The sequence below is a fragment of the Agelaius tricolor genome, unplaced genomic scaffold, assembly GCF_023055355.1.
Source record: "Agelaius tricolor isolate 1412-34295 unplaced genomic scaffold, bAgeTri1.0.p SCAF_14, whole genome shotgun sequence".
In the NCBI taxonomy this organism is placed as follows: domain Eukaryota; kingdom Metazoa; phylum Chordata; class Aves; order Passeriformes; family Icteridae; genus Agelaius; species Agelaius tricolor.
The window spans coordinates 3,073,492-3,100,461 of NW_027269274.1; the positions used below are offsets into that span (position 1 = coordinate 3,073,492).

Below are 26,970 nucleotides of genomic sequence, written 5' to 3' on the forward strand. Positions count from 1 at the left end.
CTTGTTAGCCCATTTAACATGCTCCTGATAATATTAAGATAAAACTTAAAAATGTTTACATTACATTAGTACCCCATTAAGGGCCTGATCTAAAGCCCATTGAAGTTAATAGGAACGTTCAGTAGGAGCTGAATGCTTTGATCTTTCAACTGTACTTTTTGCAAGTTAGAAAAAAAAATCAAACATGAAAATTGTTCCAGTCAACAGAAACATGGCTGTGCTGTGTGCCCTACCCCACCCTTCATGGCTCATAAAGCTATTGGATCTGGAACCTCTTCAAACTGAAATAAAGATTTAGAATATCAATTTGGAACGTGTTTGACAGCAGCAGCCTGTGATGCAGAAAAAAAGGGTGTTGCTAAAAGGGTTTGGATGAGGAGCTGAAATAAGGGAAGGCTTGGCTGGGTGGCTGAGAGAATTTGACTTCATCATGTAGTAGATGTAGGGTTTGTTTTTCATATTTTTTATTTTTTATTTATTTTGAGATGTGGGGTGCCCTGGCATGGTTTTAGACAACATTACATTATTTAAAGAACACCTTCAATAAGATAGAGCAGATGTCCTTTGCTTCTGAGGTCACTTGGAAGATGTGCAGAGGGGGATTTAGGGATGTAGTTTAGTGGGACTTGGCAGTGCCGGGGACTCAAGACTCTTGGAGATCTTTCCCAGCCTAAATGATGCTGTCATCTATAACAAGCACAGTGTCTTGTGATCTACAGAATTACTTTGACATTCAGTGAATTTATAAGAAATACACAGCAAAGTTTGGCTGAATTAACCCCTGGCTGCAGCCCAATGAATGTGGACAGATTGCAAATAACAATTTCAGTGCCTTCACTGGGTATCACCTTACTTTAAAGATACTTTTTCAGAGCTCCAGTTTGCTGCCAGCTTGTGTATTTTGCTTTCTGATGTTCATTACAAAGCCAAGTAGGCATCTTAAAACTGAAGCAGTGGAAGTTAGAGAGCTGCTCCTATTACACTGCATTGCTTTTGTCTCTGTTCTGGTATTGATTATGTATTTATGTCTTGTTTTTCATCCACTGTGGCACTGAGCAGTTACAGAGAGCCCAGGCTGGGAGTCTCATTTAATAACCAAGGAAATACTCTGTACTTATGAGAAGAGATGCAGTACCTGATTTTATTTTCCTGTTATTGCTTCTCTCAGCCCTGTGCAGCGAGACATCTTCTCTCTTTTTTTATGGAACTGTATTTTTTCAGCCCATGACTTTTTATTCAATTGTAGTTTAGGATATATTTCTGAGGATTACATCACCCTGCAAGGAGCAGTGTGGCTTGGGCTGGGGATGCACATGGAGCATCTGCCATGGAACAATTCTGCTCAAAAACCAGCAAAAAGATTTGGGGTGTCCCTGTCTTTTGGGGGTTTTCTCCTTACTTGCATGTCTCAATCTATTAAACTCTCCTCAGCAACACTGGGATTGTATTTGTGTCTCTAAATGGAGTAGCAGAACTCAGCTATTTCTCAGGAGTTGTTTTTTCTTTTCCCACTCCTGCAGCCCCTGTTGTTGAATGGTCTGATGCTGAATTTATTAATCTCTGCTGTTGCTTGCTCAGGTGTAATCCTGTTCAGCCACATTTATTCAGCCACTGAAGGATGTGCACATTGGTCCATCATGGCATATTAAAGGTTTGCCTCCTCCTGCCACAGCTGTCATCTCTTTGACCCCTCAGTAAACTAACAGTCTTCCACATAATTTTGCTTTCATTCAAGTGTAATGCCATTACTTTGGAGGCAGACAGAATGCAATTCTCTGAAGATCTTGTCTCGTTCCCTTCTCTTCCAGGGAGGTTAATGTGCTCAGATGATCCCTGCCTTTTCTTGTTGCTCTCTTGCTGCAAGAAGAGCAAAAAAGTAGAGTTCCTGGATAATCTGTTTGGGCTGGCTTTTGGGGGGTGTTGCAGACTGGAAAGATGAACTCACCAGCTGGGTAGAATCTCTTTACCACTTGTGTTTCAAATGCCTTCACTTGTTTTCCTAGCACTTTTTATTCCTACAGCTTTTTACAAAAATGTTGTACAGATGTTCTCCTGAAATGGAAGTAACTGAGTCAAAACCTCTTTACCCAAAGCAAGCTAAGCCAGGCTGAAATATTAATGATGTGTGGGAATCACTTCAGCCTGAAGTTGCAGCAGTGTTTTGTCCACAGCCATTTGTCATTTACAAGTGGCAGCACTGCAGAAAACCCCAGCCTGCAGGGAATGTCTGTAGTGGCAGTGCTGTGGTCACAGGGATTCCTGATTTTGGGAATGAGGAGAAAGGAGCCAGCCCCAGCAGGAATCCTGTCCCTGAGTGCAGGTTCCCTGGATGAACTTCCTGTCATTGTCACAGCTGATGACTTGGAATGGCAGTGATTGACTCTGCTGCACACACTGCTATTTCACCACTAATTAAGTTAAAAAATCAAACGAGGCTGTGATTTGTTGGGTGCAGGGGCTGGGTCTGCCCTGCCACAGCCTCTCCTCTGCTGGCTGAACTCTTGTGTGTGATTTGCCAGAGGCTTCCCTGGGTATCAGATGAGTGTATGAGTGTGGGATGTGATGCTTTTGATTCTTAATAATCTGATATTAACAGAGGTATTTTGCATTTTCTTATCAGTTGCTAACACTCCTTTGCATTCAGCTGGTTTTGAACCTCTGATTTCTTACTACATCTCTCTTCCTGATTTTATTTCAGATTCTTTTCAGAAGAATTTTTATGCTGCTTTAGTTAGCAAAACGTAGCATTTTTCTCCTTAGTATTTCATAACTTCAGCTCTTAATAACACATGCTGCTCTAACTTACTCTTTCATCTTTTTCTGTATCTCTTTTTTGCTTCCATTTAAAAGCAACTTTAGCACCTCTTTAAGCCAATTGCATCTTGTCCATCCCTTATTTCTCTCCTATCTTTCCTGATGAGCATTCAGTGGAATTACTGTCTTATTTCTTCAAGAAACCTCATTGCCTTATAATGAATGAGTGGGGAGGAAAAGAAAAAAAAAAATCAGCTTATCTTGTGATTGCAGGTCTGAGCTTTGTATCTAAAGTTGTGGGGCCTGAGCATCCTTGCAGAGTGTGGTGTTTCCTGCCTGTGTGGCCAGGGTGGGATTGGTTTGTCCCATCCCAGAGTCTGGAGAGGCTGCAGAGGCCTGAGAGCCTGGCACGGGAGCTCCTGGTGTGCCACACGCCCTGGGTGCCATCGATCCCTCCCTGCACAAGGTGACCCAGGAGCTCCAGGGGCTGCACTCTCACCACAAAAGCTTCGTGTAATGAATTTCATTTATTCCAAGTCATGCTTGGAGGGTCTCCTGTTCTTCTTGCTCCAGACACTGCAGCTCCCAGTTCAGCCTGAGCCAGATGCACTTTTGTGATCTCTTTACCTCTTTGTTTAATTGTGTAAGGATTATCGTTCATAAAGCAAAACCTGGCATTTGTTATCTGCCTGGGGATTACACTGATTGGGTTTTCAGCGTGCCTCTGCTGCATCTGGGTCAGAGCAATGATTAATATTGAAAGAGAGCTTTTGTAACCAGGCTGAAGCTCGAGCACATGTCCTGAAAAGGCTGCTGTGATTTTTAGAGTGGGACACAAGCGGATGTGTGGCAGAGCAAGGGGAATTTGGGCTTGATGACGAGCAGGTGGAATTTGTCACCCTGCTTGGGCTGGTCAGCCTGGGCTTGTCACTGGCAGGAGCAGTAGGATGAAAGGTGATGCTTACAGTGCTTAGAGTGGAGAAAATCAGCTGTGCCAGAGGTTATCCCGAGCTCTGTGTTGGTCTCACAGGTATCACAGCAGGGTTTTACTGTGTGACCCTGGTGTGAGCCCTTCCCCACTCTGCAGTAACTGGCCTGGGCTTGTCATTCTGACTTGGGCTTGCCTGGCTGCAGCCTTTGGGTCTGTCCTGCCTCAGAAGTGCCACCAGGATCAAGTGCTTTGACCTTGTGGTGGGAGCATCCTGCAAAGAGCCGCTGCGGGCATCCCCTGGAGCCGCTCCCAAATCCCTTCGCCCCACGGCACGGAGCCTGTGCTGCCTGCTGGGAGCTGCTGAGGGCAAGTACAGGTGTGAGAAAGATGCTTACACAGCTCCACAGCAGCACAACAGCAACCACAGGTCCAGCTCTGTGTGTTGGAGCAGCCACAAGTGGCCACTGCTCCTCTGGTTCCCCCAGGCGTCCCCCCAGGAGCACGGAGGCAGAGCTGAGAGCCTGGGTGCACAATAGCCTCACCCCTTCCACTGAGCACTCAGGCTCTTGAAAACTAATTAAACACACTCAGCAGCACTTCAGAGGTTTCCAGGTAAGGCAGGAAAGTGGCTGCTTTAATAGCAGGAAGCCCTGGTGTGTGGTTGTGTTCACTGGGGTCCCAGAACGAGGGAAGAGATGAGAATCTTGACTCCGTGTTTCAGAAGGCTGATTTATTATTTTATGATATGTATTATATGAAAAGAAAATGATGTATTAAAACTATACTAAAGAATAGAAGAAAGGATTTCACCAGAAGGCTTAAAGGGAATACAAAGGAATAAATAATAAAATCTTGTGACTGACCAGCGAGTCTGACACAGCTGGGCTGTGATTGGCCATTAATTAGAAACAACCCCATGAGCCCAATCCCAGATGCCCCTGTTGCATTCCACAGCAGCAGATAACCATTGGGTACATTTCATTCCTGAGGCCTCTCAGCTTCTCAGGAGAAAATCCTGGCCGAAGGATTTTTCATAACTGTGTCTGTGCCACTGGTGTGAGCCAGTGCTGCAATCTCACTGCTGGGGCTGCTGCTGCTGCTTTGTGCCTCTGCCAACCTTTGTGGTCTTAGGCAACCTTAATTCTGGCATTTTCTACCTCCAAATAATTGAGTTTTTCAGCCTCACTGTGTTCTTTTAATTTTATTAGGGACTAGAGAGTAATAAGTTTGCACAATACTGAATTAGGTTATGCAGTGGTTTTCTTCTGCTTTTCATTAAATAATTAATTAACAGCTCGTGCTTGTGCACAGGTTGGAGATGTGACTTTGGTGGGAAACTTAATCATTTGGCTTTCATCTTCAGCACTGGAGAAATGATTTTGCCTCATGGACTCTTCCATGGTCTGTCTCCTGCAGATAAAGTTCTAATTTTAATTTCTGCATTTTTTTTGTGAACCTGGCAAATTAGTATTGTTTTAAACATCTCTACTGTCCACACCACAGCAATGTGGGGCTTCTTTCAATTTTTCTGCCTTATCTGCCACAGAAAATACCTGTTTTGCTTGTCAGCTGCAAATGACATCAGGGTAAGAAATGCCTTTCCCTGCATTCCTGTTCCCTGAAGTCTGTAAGGAAATAACTCCAGCCTGTCTGCTTTAGCCACGTTTTTGCAACTGTGAAGGAAGCGAACAAAATCTCTTCTGGTTTGCTTTGATGTGCTCCTGAACATCCATTAAGCTACAACCTCAGTGTTGCTGTATGGTGCTGGGATAGAAATAGATCATTTTCCTTATCTCTGCTGTCCTTCTGAGCCTGTTAATGTAGTCTAATCCCAGCAAGTAACCCCAGAGATTCGCAGGCAGAAATGTTGGCAGCAATTTTGCAGAACCTGTTCAGTGCCTTGGTGACATCTTGGTGCTCACCCAGGTCCTGCTGGGGCTGGAGAAGAGTCCAGGGAAGAGCACATTCTGTCCCTGATGCAGAAATGGTGGCTTTGAACTGCACGGGAGCAATTAGTGTCAGTCCCAAATGCTGTGTTCAGGATACTGAGGCTGAGGTGCTTTATTTGCCAGACATGGAAATTCGCCCACCCTTCCTTCAAATTGTGATGTGAATAGTTAATAAGTGAAATAACTTCTTCCTCTGCATGAGCCAGGCAAATGTACTCTGAAAACATATTACTTTTATTTCTGCCTCTTTTTCATCTTCAGTAATAGAATTAAAAGTTTAAATTTCTCCTGAATTCCTCTGTAAATATTATTTTTGTTATGGTGTGAATCAATCCTTGCACCTTATCCTCTCTGCAGCTCACTTTGAGTGGGTTATTGAATTCAGTTATGTAGAAATGGTCACCTTCTCCAGCTTCCCTTGTATTCTTTTATTAAAGAGTTGAGGCATAACACACCTGAGGTTGAGAGCCAGTAAAGAGGAGAATTATTAAAATAAATACGAAAAATAGAAGTCCATTAACATATGTTAATGTCCAGTGTTTAACATGTCCAGTTAAAAATCCTGAACAGCAGTTGGACCTGGAAATAAACCCCAGCTGCTTTTGGAACAGAAAATGGCACAGCTGATTCTGGCAGGGTGAGGTGTGGGTTAAGGTTGGATGTCTTATTCTTGGCTTATTATTCCACTGTTTTGAAATAATAATTATTCCACTGTTATATATTAATAGTAATAATATAATCATATCATATGTGTAAAATATTACATAATAATTTTTATATAATATAAATGAAATAATATGTCATAATATGAAATAATATGATAATAATATCATCCCACTGTTGATGGATGAGGAGATGGTGTGTTTCATTGCACGTACAACAAAATATTTCCCATTATTTTGCTCAGCCCAGGTAAGGCCCCACGTTTGGATGAGCCCACAGCTGTCTGGCATGGCTGTGACCATTGGATTTTTCTGCTGACTCAGGTTGGTGGTTTGGAGCTGGGGACATCTGTGGGCAGGACACTTCTCCATCTGCTGGGTCTGTGCTTTGTCCCTGCCACATCTGGGCTGGCCCAGGTGTCAAAGCTGGGGTCTGTGCCAGGTGCTCCATACCTTGGAGACAGATCCTGCTTAGCCAGGAATCCTTCCTGATGATATTATTTTAATACTTGGGGCAGAATCTGTGCATTTCTCTGTGTGGGAGGTGCCATCTCTGGAAACATGAAGGACTGAAGTCAGTGACAGGAAAAAAAAAAAATAAATCCCACTGTCATCAGCGTGTTCCCAGTGCTTTAAAACTGAGCTGTTGTAGGATGGTTTTCATTGATTTATTTATTGAGGAAAGGCTTTTTGGGAACATTGCTGCATATTTAATAAATAAACAAACCTTCAGATAATTACAGCTAGATCTGGCAGGGCTTTAGCCATCTGTTTAACTATAAAAATGTGAATAGCCTGGTGTTCTTCAGCACTAAACCTGCTTTGTGCTGATGAGGCCTGGTGCTCAGTAGACTGCCAGGATGTTCTTAGGGCTTGTTTTGGGAAGTGTTAGAGGGGAAAAAATAAAATCTGTGTTGCATCTGAGAAGTCGACTGTAGGATAATTTCCTTGAGCAAACATCCTTGCCTCCTGAGATATTTCTCAAATTGCTTGAATTGCTGTGTTCAGTGCTGTGTTTGCCTGGAGTTGAGTGGTAATTCCCAGATAATACGAATTTATGAAAGGCATATTTCTGGAAATAGCTATTGGAGAACATTTTTCTTTCAAAACATGAATTTCCCTGGTAACGCTGTTGGGGCTTGGTTTGGGTTTTTTTTCCAGTTCTTTCAGTGCATTTTTGCCAGTGCAAAACATGTCTTAAAAAAATACTCCTCGCTTGTCAGATGTTGACTCAACTTTTAGGCTATTAATACTCTTTTACTGCCTTTTTTTTTTTAATCTCTGCTGTCTCTGGCCCTTTCCTTCAGTTCCACAGAGCCCACAAATCACCTCATCCCTTTCTGTCCATCTTTCCCCTCATTATTGCAAATTCTTCTGCCTCTTCCCATGCTGGCATCTCCTGTTCACCACACTGATACATCTGTGCCAATTTATTTTTTTTTTTAGCTTTTCCTGCTTGTGTTTATATAGCACAGACTTTTGAATTACTCTCCTTTAATTGGTGTAAAAGCATTTAAATGTCTCCTGTTTCATCTTTTCCTTCACCTCAAGTTGATTCAGGGGAAGGGTTTCAAAGATTTGTAGGGGTTTTTTGGTGCTGTTCACGTGTGAGATATTCAGCATTTCATGGGATGGAAACAACCTGCAGGGTCTGTTCTGCACTGAGGTCTGCTGCATTTTATTGGCAACATTTCTATGGATTTCTGTATTTCAAACTCAGCGGGTTTCTGTGGTGGACACTCACATGGGCTCTGCTGGTGGGTCTGACCTCAGCAGAGATGTGGGCAATATTCCAAACTCAGAAGCTGTCTGAGAAGCATTTTGGGTGTAAAATGAGCCTTGAAGGGTGGGAGGTTGTTCTGCTTGCTCTGTCGTGGAGCTTTCAGGGCATAAACTGCAAGTTCAGCCACGTGGCACACAAGAAAGGGATTTTTTTAGAGGTTGGTGTGGAATTCTGTGATTTCCCTGTAGCACCAGCCTGACCAAGTGAAACCCTGGAGGTGCTTCTGAATCTCTCCTCAAGTGACAAATGTGACGAGTGATGTTCACTCCTGCACTGTGAACATCTTTGTCCTCTGGTTCTGCCCAGCAGAAATCGATTACAAAGATAATTTTTGGTCTCATCCCTCGCTCCTAGCTCAGTGTGATTCTGCCAGGCTCCATCCAGGCCCTGGCAGGGCAGCAGAAGGTTTTTCACTGGCTCACTTTCAGCCCTGGTGTGGTGATTCCTGTTGGGGTTAACAGGCTGGGTATCCCAAATATCCTGGTGGAAATTAATTATGCAAAGCGTACATTTAGTTTTGGGTGTCTCTCTAAGGAAATAACCAAGTCCATGATCACAGCAGTGCCTGGGTGCAGCCAATTTTGGGCTTTAGGGGGATGGGGAACAAGGTTTGTTCATGCACACAGGTGAGTTTTCAGGGATGATGGTGAAGGTTGCTGGGTTTTGTTGTTGCTTGTGTTTGTTTTTTCTTTTTAAAGAAACAAATTGGTGTTCCTCTGTTTTCTCCAGCAGTTCTCATTACCAACATAGCTATTACAACGTGCTGAGGCTGTTATTTGCCCTCAAGAGCTGGGAGAGTGGAATTTCCGTTCTTTTCAATAATGTGACTTTTACCAGGGCGAGTGGGCTGTGAATTAGTGCTTCATTATGGGCTGACATCAAACAGAGTCCCCACTTCAGAATTACCCACTCAAGAAAACAGCTTAGATTTGCTTGTCTGACTCATTTAGGCACTTGAACATCCAATACAGAATTATACCTAAAGTACATTTAACAAGTTCTGCTCCTTTGTATAGCAGTGGGTCTGATGCAGCAATACAATAAATATTTTCATGGCTATTAAGGCACAATTACGTTGGTAGAGCTTGAATCCTTGTTCTGCAGTTTTCAAAACATGGTAGAATTACTACCAAATATGTGTTGACAATAAAAAGCAATTGATACAAGTGTGATGAGATGCTTGGGTGTTGCTGGACTTGGAGCTGGAATCCTGAATTTAAAACAAAAACAGGTGGAAAACTGAATCCTGCTCCTCTCACAGTGAATTCTGTGCATTCACTTAAAAAAAGTAAGTGTTCTGTGTATTACTTAAAAAAAAATAAACAGGATTTGGTGCAAGTTCTAGCAGTGCCTGCAAATCTTACAAAGTTCCTGCGCACAGAACGGGTGTCTGGGGGTGAAATATCCCACAGGATTCTTGACAAAACACCACATAACTCAGCATTGCCACTCGCCAGCAGCTGTGTGTGTGTGTGTGGAGCAGCTTTGTCATCAGCAGTGCTCTGGATTTTCCACAGCACAGTGCTCTGTGTCTCTCCAAAGCCTGGCTGTGCTCTTTGGTGAGATCTGGGCCTTTCCCTCCTCAATTGCGTGAGATCACAAAACAGAAACCTCTGGGAGGTGCTCACAGTGAATGTGAGCAGGCTCTGAGATGGGTTCTGATTTATTCTTTTATTAAAATGGCACTGTTCTGTCTCATTTAGCTTACAGAGATTGCTCCAGGTTGTGTTTTCCCATCATGAATCCACAACTTTTTATTTTATCTTGTAATTGTCCTGAGTGTCACAGGAGTGTTCCAATGCAGCTGTGGCAGGTTGGATACATCACTGTCACTCCACATTTTGGAATCTTTCTCAGCCACTTGAAGTCTCAATGCTTGAGACTGAAAACTTGGCTTAATAAACTTAATAAACTCCTTAAAAGGAGGGAACCCAGTGGAATATGCAGTTTTCACATCCTTTTTGTATGAGTAGGAACTCCTTTTGTTGTTCTCACTTTGGGCAGAATCAAAGACTTTGCAGCAAAGCTGAAGTGTGGTGTTTTTTTCCTCCATTTTATTGCAATGGTGTGTATATTTCAGTTAATACAACTTTATGGACTTGGTACTGAAGCAATGAGGCAAATACATGTGTTAGCAGGGAAAGGAGAAGAAAATGCTGTTTCAGGAGTCAGAAAGCCTCAGTTGCTAATTTTAAACTTCCTTCTATATGGCAAACTATAAACAGGCAATAAAATATTTAATTTGCAAATTACAGTTTTCGCTTGGTTTTTATGTTGGATTTTTTCCCCTTGTAGTCAGGATTTTTGTAACATTTTTACCAAAATATTTTCAGTGGCAGGATTGGAGCCTTTGCCTGGTAGGGTTAAGTAATAAATAGTTCATTTTTTTCCATGAATAGTTGCTTTTCAGATATAAGGAGATTAGAAGTGAGGTGTAATAAATGCAAGGAAGAAGTGAAAAGAATAAGGCAAGAGAAACCAATGAAAGCACTTCAGTTTGGTGACCAGTTTGAGAGAGTTTTCAAGATGTGCTGATGGATAAACCAGTCTTAGTGCAGCAGATAAAATGCAGAAACACTTTGTGTGTTTGTGGCCTTTTCTTTCGCTGATCAGTGGGATATTGTCATCCCATGGGTGCTGAAAAGTGAATCCTGTTCTGACTCACCCCTCCTCAAAACCATCTTCTGTCCTGATCTCTGGTCTTTGTTTGCAGTTATATTTTATCTATCAAGACAGCTATTTCAGCAGGATGAGAGCCTCTGATTTCAGAGGGATACAGTTCAATCTGTAAAAGTAAACAAGCTTTGCCATTATTAGTCCACCTTTCAAGGGATTTTATTTACCCTGAGGACTTGATGTCCCTTCCCAATGAGTTCATGTAATAATAAGTTTTGTTAGAAGACACAGCTCTCCTCCCTGGTGTTATTGTGCTTGGCATAGTGGCTTTATTAAAAATCAAACAAAAACCTTACAAAGAAGCTCAAGGATAAACAATCACTCTTGATACACTTCCAAACATGCCTGGATTTGACCTTCAGTCCTCTGAATCTGATGCAGGAACACCAGAAAATCAGCCCAGGATTGTGTTGAGGAGCAGCCAGTGCTCTCCAAGGTCAGAGATGGGGACTTCACTGTGTCATGCTAATAAAGAGCCCTGCTCCTGTTCTGCATGCTGATTTCTCATTATCAAAGCTGTGCCAGACAGGAGAAGACAGAAGTTTGTAGAGAAATTAAGTGCTGGTATTTGGGCAGCCGTGTGACGAGTCTGGTGGTGGAGTTGCTCTGGAAGGTGGGATGGGGAACTTCCTGCTAATTTTTGGGAAATGATTCTTTTATTTAGCATGGTTCATATTCTCCATTTTTGGATGGATATGCATTGCTTCTTGTTTCCCCAAAAACTGTTTTTCTGTGACAACAGTCTTCACCTGCAATCAGTGATAAACAATTCCAATTTTTTTACAGCATTGCAGCAGCTCAAACTGCAGGGCTGTGGTGGGTCCTGTCTGGGTACCTCTGGGCTGATTGCCATCCCAATCCTCCAGGATATCCCACATCCCTTCCCAAGGTGCTCCCAACCCAATCCCATCCTGCCATTTGTTTGACAACTCAAAGACAAGAAAGGCTCTGAGGGTCTGTAGTTGCAATAAATGAGCACATGGGCTTAAAAACCCATTTCAGTTATGGAAAGCGTATTATTTATGATTTATGACTTCTGATGGTTGTGATGTAAGGGGGCAAAATATTAATTAATATCAATTAATATTTTAATAATTATTATAATAATGATATAATAGAATAATTACTATTATAATTGTACTATAATAAAATATTAATTAATATTTTAATGTAAAATATTAATTCTTTGGGTGTGATTCATCCTGGAACAGAACAGTGTGTGTGTTCTCTGAGGTGCTGTCAGCTCCTGGCTTTTCTTCTCGTGGCTCTGAGGAATGGTGTTGGGGCAGCTGATGAATGTGTAATGTCATGGGAGAAAGAGCAAAGTGCTGGAAAGGCCTGGAACAATAATTTAAGGCTGTGCTGGTTTGATCCCTGGGTGAAATCACTTTTGCTGGGGTTTTATGTGACTTCTCCATTCACATCCAGCAAAAGGATCTGAGTTTATTCTGAGGGTACCTGTGTGGGAATTCACTTGGAAAGCTGAAAACAGCCTAAGAAACATTCCTGTGAACTTTATGTGGACTAAGAAAGGACTGTACAACGCTCTCTTACTGCAGGGTTTTTTAAAGGAAGAATTGAAATTCTGGTCTCTCATATTCAGTGTTCTCACTGTAACAGCTGTTGCTTTGCAGTAATAAAAAATGCTGTATTTTGGGGAAATAGCTGCTGTTGGTCAACTCACTGCTCCTATTATGCTTGGTTATAAAGACAGCCTTATTTAAAGACTCTGTTCATTTAGCATCCTCTACAAGGTTATAAGCAAATTTTTTTTTTTATTTGTCCTCTGTTATGGAAAAATGTATGGCTTATTTATGGAAAAGTCTTTGTTACTGTAGGACTTGGGTCTTTGTTTGTATTACATGTTGTATTTAGCTTAGTTTAAGGGTATAGTGAGGCCCAAATTTCTTGGGTCCTGACTCACCAGTTAGAGGGAAAGCCAATATAAATGTATGATAAAATATTTCCATTTATGGAAACTGAAGCGTTTGCTTCCCCCCAAAAAAGTGCTGGACAATGCTGTGTGTGATTTTTGGGGTGTCCTTTGCAAGACCAGAAGATGGACTCAATAATCCCTTCCACCTCAGGGTGTCCTGTGATCCTTACACAGTTTAAAATAATCCCAGGGACCCGAGGCCAGTCAGAGCAGAGCACTGGGTCAGCGCACTGAGGTACAAAGCTCTGGCTTAGTGATGCTCCAGGGGATTCTCCTGCAGGAATATGGTCCAGGAGGTTCCTTGCTCTTGGGAAGGATCCATATCTGTTTTCTGAACAGCTGTTATTACTGTTATTTTGCATTGGACATGGGAGCTTGATGCTGCTCATCATAGCCTTCACTTCTGAAGAAAGAATTAAGAATTTATTTTTAAGTCATTGGCTCCCTTTGGATTATCAAAGTCAGGGTAGCAGAAGCCAGGCATAAGAGCAGAGTTAGCCACAGGATCTGTTGAATTATCTCACTGCAGATTAGATCCCTTCAGCCCTAATTCTGTCATCCCCTCTCGTGCCAGGCAGCCTTTGCCTCTGCAGGGGCTGCATTGATCTGCTGGGTCCAGCTGCAGACCGAGAGGCGGGAGGTCAGGATTTGGGAATGGTTTGAGAATGCCAGGGTTTGAGAATGCCAGGATTTGAGGGTGTCACTGCCCTGTCTGTTGGTGTTCCCTGACGTGCTGCTCGCTGCTGTTCCCTGGCAGACGTGGAGAGCTCCAGGACGAGGATGAGGAGCGCGGTGTCGGTGCGCGAAGGCCAGGGCGTCGTGCTGCTCTGTGGGACCCCGCCCCGGGCTGGAGGTAAGGGGGACCCTCGGGGTGGTGGGGCTGGGCAGCATCCCTGAAATGCTAAAAATCAGAATTATAACCAAATCTTGAGTTCTGAGTAACAGCAGAGAGAGAGAAACCAAAAACAAAGGAGGGGAGAGGGAAGTATTTAGGAGGATTTACTTTTATCTCGTTCCTAGTAATTTCTGTGCACTTAATGTGTCTGTTTTTTATGGGATTTCTTGTAATTAATGGAGTATCTTCTAGAGTTGCATTCTGCCCAATTTCACAATTGCTGAGCCTCAATGAATCCAGTTTTCCCCGTGAGCAGAGAATTGCAGGTTGTCTTGAACTGTGCCTGCGTTCTTGCAATCAAGACGTTCTGTGGTGGGATGGAATGATGCTGTGTAATTTAAACCACTTCTGCACTCAGGGGGTGAGAAAAGTGGATGTATGGATTCTTGGTGGACCAAAAGTTGTAAGTACATTTCTTCCCTCATTCTGCATCTTCAGTCTTTGACTAATTGCTATTGAGCCTCAGGTAATATCTGAGAGGAACTGGTTTTATTGTTTTTAATTGATACGGTGTGTCATATTGAAGGGCTGTGATGTTAAACATTGGATCTGATTGCAAAGACAAGGTAATAAAAGCTAGACATTATATTCAATAATATAGGTGTTGTGGCCTCATAAATTTGGCAGAGTCCAAGCAGACACAGCCATAAAGTGGCAATTTTACAACTGTCTGAGCTTGCAGAATTTTTTCCCCTCTAAACTGATACATACTCTTAAATCATCTTTATAGCCTTGCAGCAGCTTTGTCTTTCAGCAGCTGAGGAAATGGGTCATTCTCCCAGCTATCTGTAAGAATTAGAATGATTAAATTTTCCTTCTAGACGCAGCCCAAGGGCTGAACTGCCCCAGCTGTTCCTGCAGCTGTGTCCTGTGTGTGGGTTTACACCCAGAGGTGATGGCCAAGCTGAGGCAACGCTGCCTGGCTCTGGCACGGTTTAAGTTTGAGGTGTGGAGCAGGAGGTGATGCCAGACGTGCTGATGATGGTGCTGAGAACAGTGGTTGGGAGAGGTGAGAATTCCTCCTGCAGTCAGCAGATGGGAGGTGATTGACACCCCCACACTAATTGTGGTGTTCGTGCAAAAACAGAGCTGAGCTCTCCCAGGATTACCAAATGGCGTCGAGAACTGGTACCAGAGTTATTTCAAATCTTTGAATCGGTCTGAGAGTTGGAGGATTAACTGTTAAAGTTTTCAGGAGACGTGGAGCAAGGTGGAAAAAAAACCCTTTCTGCACTGACATAAAGCTGTGGCAAGGTGACACAAAACACCCCTGCAGGGTGGGGTGCAGGGCAGGAAACCTGGGATAAAACATCCAGCCAGGAAGCAGAAGTGGTTTGTTAGGAAGAGCAGGGATGGTTTAGGACCAGCTGACCTGGCCTGAGGGATGTTCAGCCCTTTCCAGATCAGTGATCTGACTCTGTTTTTTTACTTGGAGCCTGTATTTATTGCGCTGAGCTATCAAATAATTCCAGACAATACTAATTCTAAAAACGTGCTCCTCCAGCTTGTTTCCTCCCCACCCTGTAGCCTCCAAAATACTCAGCTTTTGTTTTCTGGTGTTTTTGTGCAGTTTCTAAGATCTTGCTAACTTAATTGCACTTATTTCTTGCATTCTCTGTAAAGAGTTTGCAAGAAGAGACTTGATTAAATAGTGATTATTCCTCCATGTACAGCATCCCAGTTACAATAGAAACCAATGCTCATCCCCAAAGAAATGCCAGCTCATAGTGTGGAAAAAGAAAATTGCTTCCCTTCTGCAATTTATCATATTTTTTTCCTGGCTTATCTTAGGCACAGATATTTACATAAGTCATATGAATGTCCCTTTTCAACAGGGAGCAAATTATTCCTGCAGTGAGCAGTGGTTTTGTCCTTTTGAGTGTGCAGTTCCAGCTCCTCTGGGCTGTGGACACCCAGCATTAAACCAACAATGAAACTCCATTTACGAACCACAAATCACTTTCTTTTAAGTTACTGTGTTTCCCCTTTCTGAAAATTAAACAAAATTCCCTTTTTTAGCAGTCTTGTGTGGGATTTACTGGGTGGAAGATGTGGTAAATGACTGGATTTGAGTGTGAAGACTTTTTCCCCCAAATATTTTTCTGGTCCAGGCTGGTTTTATGTTAAATACCCTAAGTTGTCTCATAATTGAGCAGTGATGTTTGGATAATTAAGATGGTCATCTGTCATCGTTCTGCATGGCCATACTTCTGGATCTTTGAATTCTGTTGCAGGGAAACTGTTAAAATACCATTTTTTGCCACCAAAAATCAGTAACTCATCTCACCCACATGCTCCAAAGGTAAAATAATGTCAAAAATGGATTTATGTAGCTCTGCTGCTACTTTTCCAGTTGTTGCAACCTTTAAATTGCACTGAAATCTCTACAGCTATTTTGACTTTTTACTGTGTTACTGTGATGTCTTTAATGGTTTTAAAGGGCTGTCAATCCAACAAACATCTCAATATCCCAAACTAATGTTGGACACAGTTAATGTGCAGCTGGTTAAAAAACATTCATCTGATGCTAATTTTTGCTCATTCTGCCAAGAATGGGAAAAGCTAGACATATGGAGATCTAAAAATGATTTTTCTCTGCTACTGATTTTGTTCCAGAATTGGTATCTAACGAGTGACAAAGCCCTCAGTAAAGCAAATCTGAGTTCCTGTAGGGTTTTACCTCCTGTTACTACTGAACTGTGTTGTGATTATTGTGTAGCTCCTCTTCAGCTGTTATTTCTGTTCCTGTATATTGTGATTTATATTTTTTTAGTACAGTCAGTTTTCCTCAGCTGACATTGATTTTGGATTTATGAGGTGTTTCTGCTCTTTGAGAGAGGAGCAGGCAATGAGGCATGGTCCTTTTGTGTTGTCTGGGGTTGGTTAAAGCTGCTTTATACACAGAGAAAAAGATGATTTTTAATGGTAGAAGTGAAGGTTTACTTGATAGTTTGAACATTTCAACAAATTTTAGTTTGCCTGGAAAAACTCGACATTAATTCTACATTGGTGCACTTCCTGCTGCATTATTCCCATGGGAAATGTGATCATAACCCAATAAATAAATAAATTTATTTCAAAAACCAAAACCCAAGAAATTAAATAAATAACAAGAATTTTGTGGAACTGTTGCTCGGAAATTGCAAGGAAATTCTGCTTTATTCCTAATGAGCCTTGTGTGCTCTGTGTTCCTGTTTCTTGCAGTATGGCAGGGATGTTCCTACATGGATAAAGCAGCAAGGATTTGTCCTCCCTCTTCGTGTAACTCCCTGATAAATGTGGGTTTAATCCATAAATGAGGCAGGATTTGAAGGGCAGGGATCAATTCAGCTCACAGCATATTGTGTCAGAGTTGTGACATGCTGATAGGAAATAATATTAGATCATGGAAAAATAGATCCCAGTTCATTGCTCAGTGTTTGCTATGACAAATCCTTCACTGAATAATGGCATGTCTGTTCCAAATGAGTGTTTAGACTTGCAGATTTTTGCTCGTGCCTCTTGTATTGCCATTTGGAGACCTGCAAGTTCCAGCAGGGCTCTGCTTCATGAATAACATGGCATGGGAAGAGTCTCAGATGCCAGAAATACTTGGATGCTCTGATTGCTTCTCTTCTGCAACTCTTGAATGGCAACATCCTATTTTTTCAGGGAACTTTAAGTTGAATTAATTGTAAATATTTGGCTTTGGAAATGTTTTATTCCTTTAAAGCAAAGTGAAGTTAAACAGGTGCAACTCCAGAACAGGATTTCTGTCCCACTGCACTGTCACAGACATATTTTATGAAAAATCCTTTCCTTAGGATCTTTTCTCCTGAGAAGCTGAGAAGCCCCAGCTTCTCCATGTTTTGCTGCTTTGGAATGTGATTTGGAGAATTCTTTACCCAGCATGTGAAATTGTTTTTACTTGATGACCAATGACAGCCACCTGTGTTGAGGCTGTGAGCAGTCACAAGATTTTATTATCATTCCTTTCCTTTCCTTGCTGGGCTTCTGATGAAATCCTTTCTTCTATTCTTTAGTATAGTTATAATATATCATTTAATATATAATATATATCATAAAATAACAAATCAGCCTCCTGAAACATGGAGTCAAGATTCTCATCTCTTCCCTGGCCCAGGGACCCCTGTGAGCAGCACCCCACTGCACAGCAGTGTTTGGGTTGGAAGAGACCTTAAAGATCTGATTCCACCCCTGCCATGGCAGGGACACCTCCCACTGTCCCAGGTGCTCCAGCCCCAGTGTCCAGCCTGGCCTTGGGCACTGCCAGGGATCCAGGGGCAGCCCCAGCTGTGCCAGGGCCTGCCCACCCTCACAGGGAACAATTCCTAATATCCCATCTAAACTCCCCTTTCCCCATCCTGTTTTTCACCTTTTCTTCCTGCTGTCATTGCAGGCTGTGGATGACACACGTCTGGCATCAGGAATAAATCACTCTTGGAAAGGCTCTGGCACAAAAAATGCATTTTGAGGAGAGTGGTACCTTGAATATTGTAACAGCACTGGCCTTAGAAATGGCTCCACAGTGTTCCTGTGCTGTTTCAATCTGCCAAGGAGAAATGGCATTTTTATTTAAAAACATATTTTTCAATAGTCCTGCTGGTGTCATCATCATCATCTGCACAAATTTCAGCTGACAGTTTGAAATCAAATGGTACCTGAGAGACACTTATGTTTGTCCATATGAGGGGAAATAATACATGTTCACAGCTGGATCTTCCAGTGATTTCTATCTGCCAGAGCATTATTTTCACCACCAGTACAAAACCAGTGCTGCAGAGACACTCTGCTGTCAAATGCAGTCATTCTGAAGCTCTTTTTTCTTTTGATAAACCTGTTTTCCAGGCTGAGGTAATCCGGGCTGAAATTAGTACATCTTATTTACAAATTATAAATTAATGTATCTTTTAATAGATATTTTATTATTATTATAAATAATACTATATTATAATAATATATATATTTTTGTATATTTGTGCACCATCTTCAGTTGCTTTATAGTGCACGTTTTTAAGCTGACAGAGAGGTAATCCAGGCTGAAATTAGTCTTATTTATCTTATTTATAAATTATAAATATATATTTATATAAAATATATATATATTTATATAAATATATAGATAAAATATATATATTTATATAAAATATATATATTTATCTTATTTATAAATTATAAATTTATTAATATATCATTTTATAGATTTATTATTATAAATATTATAATATTATAATTATTTTATTTATTTATTTATGTATTTATTTATTTATTTATTTATTTGTGCACCATCTTAATTTCCTTTGTAGTGCATGTTTTTAAGCTGACAGAGAGGTGGATAAACAACCCTAGAAGCTTTTAGCAGTTTCTTACCCCAAAATCTTACAGAACTCTTGAACTCCACGTTCATTTGTGGGATATCTCTTGGACGAGTGGAGGGATGGAAAGAAAAAGGGAGAAGTTGATTAGGAAGAACCAAATTGCAAGAAAAAAATTCAGGTTGAACCTTTTTACTTACCCAGTCCCAGGTATCTCAGTTCTGCCTTGGGGGAAAAAGGAGAAAACTGGAGGCAATAACTGCATTTGGCTCTCCACCAAGTTTATTTTTGTCCCTAAATTGTGACTGTGGGGTGTTTCTCCTCCAGCTCTTTATTATCTCCTCTAGTAAAATATTTGGGTTTTTCTTTGCAAACAGGAAAATTGATTAGGAGCAGGCAGGAGGGAGGTGGCTGCAGTCCCAGTGCTCAGAACAAGAGTGCTGAAAGGAATTTTTGTTTTCCACAAGGGTTTTATCAAGTGCCTTCTCCTAAAAGAGTGCAAGAGTACCAAATGAAAGTGTCACTAAGCACTGCTTCCACGTATAAATATTGGTGCTTTACTTTGAAAATTGACTCCTGGGTTATTTCCATTAGTTTCCCTTGGTTTATGTCCCTAATATTTAACATTCACAAGAAATCAGATTTATTTTAGTTCAGCAATAAACTAAACGATCGCCTTTTTTATCCTCAAAATTATTACAGGCAGGAAGCAATTTTAAAATACTTCCAGCCATTGAAAAAGCACAACAGAGTTCTGGAAATGCTCTCGGCAATTAAATGTAAAGTTCTAGGGAGGTGATTAAAAGAACAGTTTGTCACTTGGAATGGATGTGGCTAATGGGGATGTATTTACATATTGCTTCCTAAAGCACTTTCTTACTTCTCTCCCTGCCTGCAGAGTGGGAGCAGCGTGCTCAGAGCCAGGGCTCCTGCAATGGCACAGCCAGTCTGGAACAATTAGTGCAGAAATGCGATGAGCAGGAGCCAATCCAGCCCCTGCACAGCTCCAGGGGAAGCAAATTTGGGATTTTTATTCAGCTCTGGGAGCCCAGAGCAGCAGAGCTGTTCTGTCAGGCTCTCATTCACATCTGGGCTGCCCTGGGAGCACCCAGGGGTGTTTCAGTGCCAGCTGAGGAGCCCTTGGGCATGCAAAGCCATGGGCAGGCTCCTGGATAATGGTCCCTGGCCAGCAGGGCCACGTGCTCAGCCCTTCCCAAGGGAACCTGTGGAGTTATGGGGTTCCCCAGAGGGAGGAGGAAATGAGAATCTGACTCCATGTTCTTAGAAGGCTAATTTATTATATTATAGGATATATTGTATGAGATATGACATGATATGACATTAATTATATTATATTAAATGCTATACTAAACTATACTAAAGAATAGAAAAAGGATACAGACAGAAGTCGTGGGGAGGAAAGATGAATCTGACTCCATGTTCTCAGAAGGCTAATTTATTATTTTATGATGTGATATGATATTGTATTATACTATATTATACTATACTATACTAGATGATACTATACTATATTATATTATGAATGCTATACTAAACTATACTAGAGAATAGAAAAAGGATCCAAACATAAGGCTACAAAAAATGATAATGAAAACTCGTTACTCCTGCCAGAGTCCCAACACAGCTGGACAGTGATTGGTCATTAAATTAAAACAATTCACATGAAATCCATCAAACAATGACCAGTTGGTAACAATCTCCAAACACATTCCAAAGCAGTAAAACACAGGAGAAGCAAATGAGATAATTATTGTTTTCCTTTTTCTCTGAGGCTTCTCAGCTTCCCAGGAGAAGAAATCCTGGCGAAGGGATTTTTCAGGAAATGTGATGGTGCCAGGAATCTCTGGGGTGGGACTGACCAGGAGGGGGTTGGTGTTAATGAAGAAATCAGCCGCCAGTCGGGAGCAGCTGTTTCCCAAGGCTGAGCTGGGAAATGCTGGTGCTTTAATTACAGTGCTGAGCCCTGCTTGTGACGCTGCTTGGGATGATTTAGAAAAGCTCCAGGAATCATCCAGGGCTTTGGCCACCTTCAGTGGCTGTGTGCCATCCCTGTGGCAGCTGAGCACAGGTGACTGACACATCCTTGTGTGCAGTCACCTCTTTGTGGCTGTGCTCTAGGCTGGGCGACAGCAGAAAAAAAGTACAATTCATTGTTTTTGAAGAATTGCATCTGCTTTTAAAACTAAAACTCCTTCCAAAATCAAAATAACAAGTGGACTCTTAGCCTGTTTTGTTTAAGAATGAAAATCAGGTTTTAGCCTGAAGAAGGAACCTTGCAGCTTCAGCTGAAACAATATTCTCATTTATTCAGAATATTCAATATTCTCATTTAATGAGTAGATTGGAATTGCAAGATATTGTGTGTGTTTGTGTCTCACTGCTCTCATTGTGCTGGGCTGTTCCATACACACAAGTTGCATGCCTGATTACCTGCACAGCAGGCTGAAAATTGATCTGGTATATTTTAACTATAAAATAATTCAACTTTTATGCCAAAACAATTAATGTTATGCATTAGTTTTGAATCAGAGTTTTGCCATTATACTCTGGAATAAAATTAATTTCCAGGGATACATTTTTCACTTTTGGTAGCTGGACTTGCATCTCACATTTACATTTGGTATAAAGAAAAATTCAGCCAAAAGAGTTTTTCTGCAGAGTTCAGGTGAAATCCCAGTGGTTGGGAAATCACTGCCCCTATTTTAAGCAGATCTCACTGTCTCACATCACTCCTGGAGGCCACAGGTCAAGCCCTGCCATAGAGGCTTTGTAATTGTCATTATTTTTATATAGAGAACATGAACAGAAAATAAATACCAGCCCCATTTGTTCTCTGAAGTGTGACTGCAGCTAAAGACTTTTTCATTATCAGTGATGGAACTACTTGAATGCCAGCAGCCCAGGATCCCCCCTGGAAATGCAGCCTGAGCCTTGGTTTGGTTTGTTTTTCCCAGCTGCACACACCTGGGATAGTTCTAAATTTTTGAGCATTGAATGTGTGCAGGAATATACCCCAAACCCTTGAGATTATCTATGATTTATCTCAAATAATACTCTAAACTGGTTTTTCATTGCCAAGATGCTGCATTTCTGACAGAGGCACCTTGTGACAGTTCAAGCTCCAGTTCACATGTGTTTTTGGGGGCACACAAACACCTTGTCCTACACCTCCAGAGCAGGAGATTTGTATTTGGAAAGCAATTTTTAATGTTTGCCAGGAGAAATGAGGGAGATGTTACTTGGTTTGTGTGGCACAGAGAAGGTGGGAGCTGGCCAGGGCAGGATGGGGTGCTGAACTGAGTGCAGGAAGATTGGCCCAAGCGAGAAAGGAAAAGTATTGAGGAGAAGCTTGAATTAATTTATGTAAAATATGTAAAATAAAACCAGTTATACCCCTGGGAGCACTGGCATTCCATTATGCCAGTGCCACAGCAGTGAAATCCAGGGATTTGCCTGCAGGGAGGGGAGTGGGGACAGTTTGCACCCCAGAGCATCCTCTGGGACCTTAATGCAATTTGACTTCATTAATTAATTTCCTGCCTTTAGGTAATTTGTTTGCACTCTCCAAGAGGTTCCTGTGCAGACAGCCAGGGATGCAGCAGGGTGAGAAATGGACATTTTTGAGGGTGATTGTCCCACAAAACCCAGCCTGAATGCTCAGTGTGAGCTCTCAGAGTGAGTGAGGGATGCTCATCCACAAACTCCCTTTTCTGCCATTTCATCACACTTGCAGCTGAAATTGGGCCAAATGATGAACTAATTGGTTTCTGCCTTAATTAGGGAGTCTGTTATTATCCTCTCAAAATCAGTGTTACTTTTTCCATCACTTTTCACCTAAGGTGGATCATTCCAAATAGCTGTTTGCTGCACATTTCCATGTTTTTAATTGCAGTTTCTGTCATTGCTAAATTCTGTCTGATTACTTTCTTGGAAACAGTTTTCCAGGAGCCACGTGCCATCCTGTGGGATAGGCAAAAAGCCATTTGGAGACACAAAATTCCAGGATATTTCAGCTTCTCCTGGTGTTTCTGCTGCAGAGCATTGTAAAATCAGAGCTGGAGAAGTGCATGAAATAATTGGGATTTGGGCATTAATGATTGACATGAAACCTCTTTATGTTTTGGTGGTTGTTTTTTTCTGTTTCTTTGTGTTTCTGGATTTTTGTTGTTTTTTTTTTTTTTTTAATCTTGAAGTATTGTTCCATCAGCTCCATGCTCCCCAAAATCAAGAACTTTCATTTCTTACCAGTTTTATTTCTGGAAACACCCACTTGGCTAATTCAAATCCAGTCAGTTTGGAACATTTTAAATCTGTTTCAGAAGAACATTGTTCACTTTCTGGTGGCTGTTTTAGAAGTCTCATTTAGGTGTGAATTATGGGGCTGGCAGGTGGATATTAAGCAGGTGTGAAGAAGTGATGACCCAGAAGAGAAGGAGCAAGAGCTGGCATTATTTATGCAAATAGTGAATAAAATTAACTTTGTGAATTGTTCTTCTCCTTTTGATCATAGGTCTGTGTGCCCTTTTCTCCCCCTAAACTTCTGCTTTTCCAACTTCCTGAATTTAATCACAGTTTGGGATTTCCACCACTGCTGTTGTCACTTAAATTCTGTTTACAAGAAGTAAAATCACCCTGGTTCTGTAAATGATCTCCCAGTGAAGTGATTCAGTCTCACTTACAGGAAATGTGTAATTTCTTTAATTTCTATATTTCTAAAATTCTTTAAATATTATTTAAAACCATGTTTTCAAAAGGATGTGCATAAACTTAAGCCTTGACTTCGAACTTAGTTAAAAACCAATAAATGTGTGCATTTTACCCTATTATGTTCCTTTAGCAACAGTAATTTGGGGTTTTTCAAGGTTCATAAGTAGCAGGAAATGACCCTAAAGGCCATGGTGATTTAATTGTTGAATTTCATAAAGAATTCAGGTTTAAAAATGACAGGTAATTTTATAAGCATTTTTTTAATTGAGCACTTAGGTACACAAAAGTCCTGGAACAGTGTGAACATGCTGAGTGTGTTGGAAACTGCACAGTAAATAATAATCAAATAATGCAAAATAAAGAGAAGCCGCCAACCAAGACGTAGTAAACAAATAAAAATTGAGTAATAACTGTAATTTCCAATACCTTATCCATGTATGGTCGCCAAATAAGAAAAAAATGCATTGGAAAGCAAAGGCTTGGAACTCAGAGGAAGCCCAGGAGAGACATATTACTTCCATTTATAACAGAAAATCAACTGAAAACTTGTAATTGACAGAAAGGGAGTGAGTTTGTGTCCCTGGAGGTGCCCTAAGATCAGCAACAGGCAAATGTGTAAACATAATAAATCACGCCACAAGTTGTTTAATATGATTTTTTTTCTTCCTTTTTTTTTTTTATTTTTGAAAATAAAAGTGCAATTTTGTAAAGGACAATAAATATAAAATGAGGTGGTGGGGCACAGGGCTAGAAGCACCCCAGCCTTTTTTAAGGGAGTCAGTGAAAATAAGTGTTGAATGGGGAATTAGGTTTCCAGGGGTGTTTATTCATGGGCTGAAGGACCCAATTAAACTGGAATCCACTTTGCATGGCTGCCATAATCCCAGTGACTGATTTCAGTGGGTTTATTCTTGACTTAACCCAATATCCTAGCAATGAAATGGAGCTGCTTCCTTTCCTGCTGCATCTCCAGATCTCCACACTCTTCTGGACATCTTTTTTTCTTTTTATTTTCTCTTATTTTTAATCATGCAATAGTATTTTGAGCAAGGAAGCACAGGTGGTTCAATAAATACCAGAAGCAGTAAAGGCTGGTGGCACCCACGGCTGCCTTGTGGGTGTCTGAGTTTGGTGTGGAGGAGAAAATTGGGGTTTTTTGGTCCCTAACTTGGTGTGCAGTCCCTCCCTCAGCCCTGAGATCATTGTGTCCACCCACCTCGTCTGCAGAAAGGATTCTCCTCTATTTTCTGCCTTTCCCATTTAGAAAGACCCCACATTCCTTTCTCCCTCAGACCACGTAGCGCCCTTCAAACTCCTCAGGTGTGCTCTCTTCTTTTCTTTATTTTTGAAATAATTTAATGCTTCCCGCTGCACTAATTCCCCCATTGTTTGCTGACAAATCCCTGCTGCCTTCCTTTCCTTAAATTAATTGCACCTCTGAGTTCTGGAGGAAGGAATTGTGGTGAAAACCATTGGTGATCCTGAGGAGATGCTGCAGGTCCACAGGGGTGATGGTCTTGCAGGTCGTCTCCTCCTTATGGTTCTGGTTTTGGCAATAAATATTTCTAATATTTATTTATTTATATCTAATACTTACTTATTTATTTGTCATATTTATTTATTTATTTATATTTATTTCTAATATTTCTAAATGTGACAGAAGTTTAACTCCTGAGCCTGTTAATGGTTGGCACAGGCCACTGCTGCAAAATTATCATAATGGAAGAGGTTTAAATATTGATAGAAGAAAATTAAATGCAGGTTAACGATCAGCCATTTCATTTGATGCCTTTTTTGCATTAGGCAGCCTATAAATATCTTAATAATTTCATTTATTGAGCGTTTTTTTTCACCTGCACAGTCTTACCTTGTGTTAAATTGTCCTGTTGGCTTTGGCAGCCTGGGGAGGGGTTGAGGGCTCAGGCTGTGTCACCTTTTCACTTCATGGTGCACCCAAATTTGTGCACCCTCAAATTAAAGCTGTGCAGGCAGGGCTGATCTCCATTTCGTGGGGGCAGTGCCAATGCTGCAGACACTGCAACACAAGGGAGGTCAATCAAGCTGTAATCATTGCTAATTAGCACTTCCAGAAGCTGTAATCTTTGTATAAGTGCCACGTGGGTGAAAAAAAAATTATTCCTTGCCTAGAACACCATTAAAAATTTATTTTCCTTTGATCCTGTAGGAAATGAATGAGACAAACACGTGGCCTGGCGCAGGAAGGGGCTTTTGCCAATTAAAATTGGCCACACAAGGCTCAGAGTGATGCTCAGGAAACAAAACAAATTCAGTGGATTTTTTGCCAAATCTCTTCATTTCTCTTTCGAGGTGTGGGTTTGTTTTTTTCCCTTTCAAATAATCATAATGAGTGAGTGGTAGGGAGGGCTACTTCGCCACATCACACAGAAATGTTTTTAATGGAGTTTTTATGGATTTTTGTATGGAAAAAAATAGTTCTGCTGTGTGATGAGCCCTACTGGGAATTTAGGCTTCTTCTGACATCCTTATCACGTGGATACTGCTGTCCTGTTTCTACCTGCTAATCATCTGGCTGAGCAGTTAAGTAGCTACTGAATGAATAATCTTTCCATTTTAGCAAAGTTTGCTCTCATTTTTGCTGTCTGCTCCTATTTCCGTGCATACTAAATTTAAAAAAAAAAAAAAAAAGAGAGAGAAAAGAAGGAGATTTAAACAGACCTGCTAATATTCTGGATTTCTTTTGCTTTTTTTTTTTTCTTATGCTGAAGGAGATGGTGAAAAAAAATGGGGGTTTTGCTAGTTTCTGGTACTTTTTAAAATGTCTTTTTCTCAGTCATTGTCTCTTTGTTACACAGTACAGTACTGTAAATAATGCAGTGCTGTCAAATACAGCAATAAAGTAGCCTTTGAAGAAAAAAAAGGTGGAAAAATCCTATCAAACCCCTTTGCTTGTGTGTTTTCCTCCACCTCAAAGATGGTGAAAAAAATGGGGGTTTTGCTAGTTTCTGGTACTTTTTAAAATGTCTTTTTCTCAGTCGTTGGCTCTTTGTTACACAGTACAGTACTGTAAATAATGCAGTGTATTGTATTTGCAGGGATCCCTGTGGCAGGAAGGAATGATGAATCTGACTCCATGTTCTCAGAAGGCTAATTGATTATTTTATGATACTAGAATATATTAAAGAATACTGTACTAAATTAAACTAAAGAATACAGAAAGGATACTGACTGAATGCTAAAAGGATAATAATGGAAACTCATGGCTATTTCCAGAGTCCCAGCACAGCTTGGTGATTGGCCAAAGAGTCAAAATAATTCACACCAGAATCCAGTGAAACAACCACCTGTGGGTAAACAATCTC

The 26,970-nt window shown here is 41.1% G+C and overlaps 1 protein-coding gene across 1 annotated transcript in view; it reads left to right on the forward strand.

The window, feature by feature from the left end:
• Positions 1 to 26,970, forward strand: part of CNTN3 (contactin 3) — a 104,151-nt gene that overhangs the window by 34,678 nt on the left and 42,503 nt on the right. Inside the window, exon 3 of the mRNA XM_071439328.1 lies at positions 13,449 to 13,544. Coding sequence (XP_071295429.1) covers positions 13,449 to 13,544 — 96 coding nt within the window. The remainder of the gene's footprint in view (positions 1 to 13,448; positions 13,545 to 26,970) is intronic.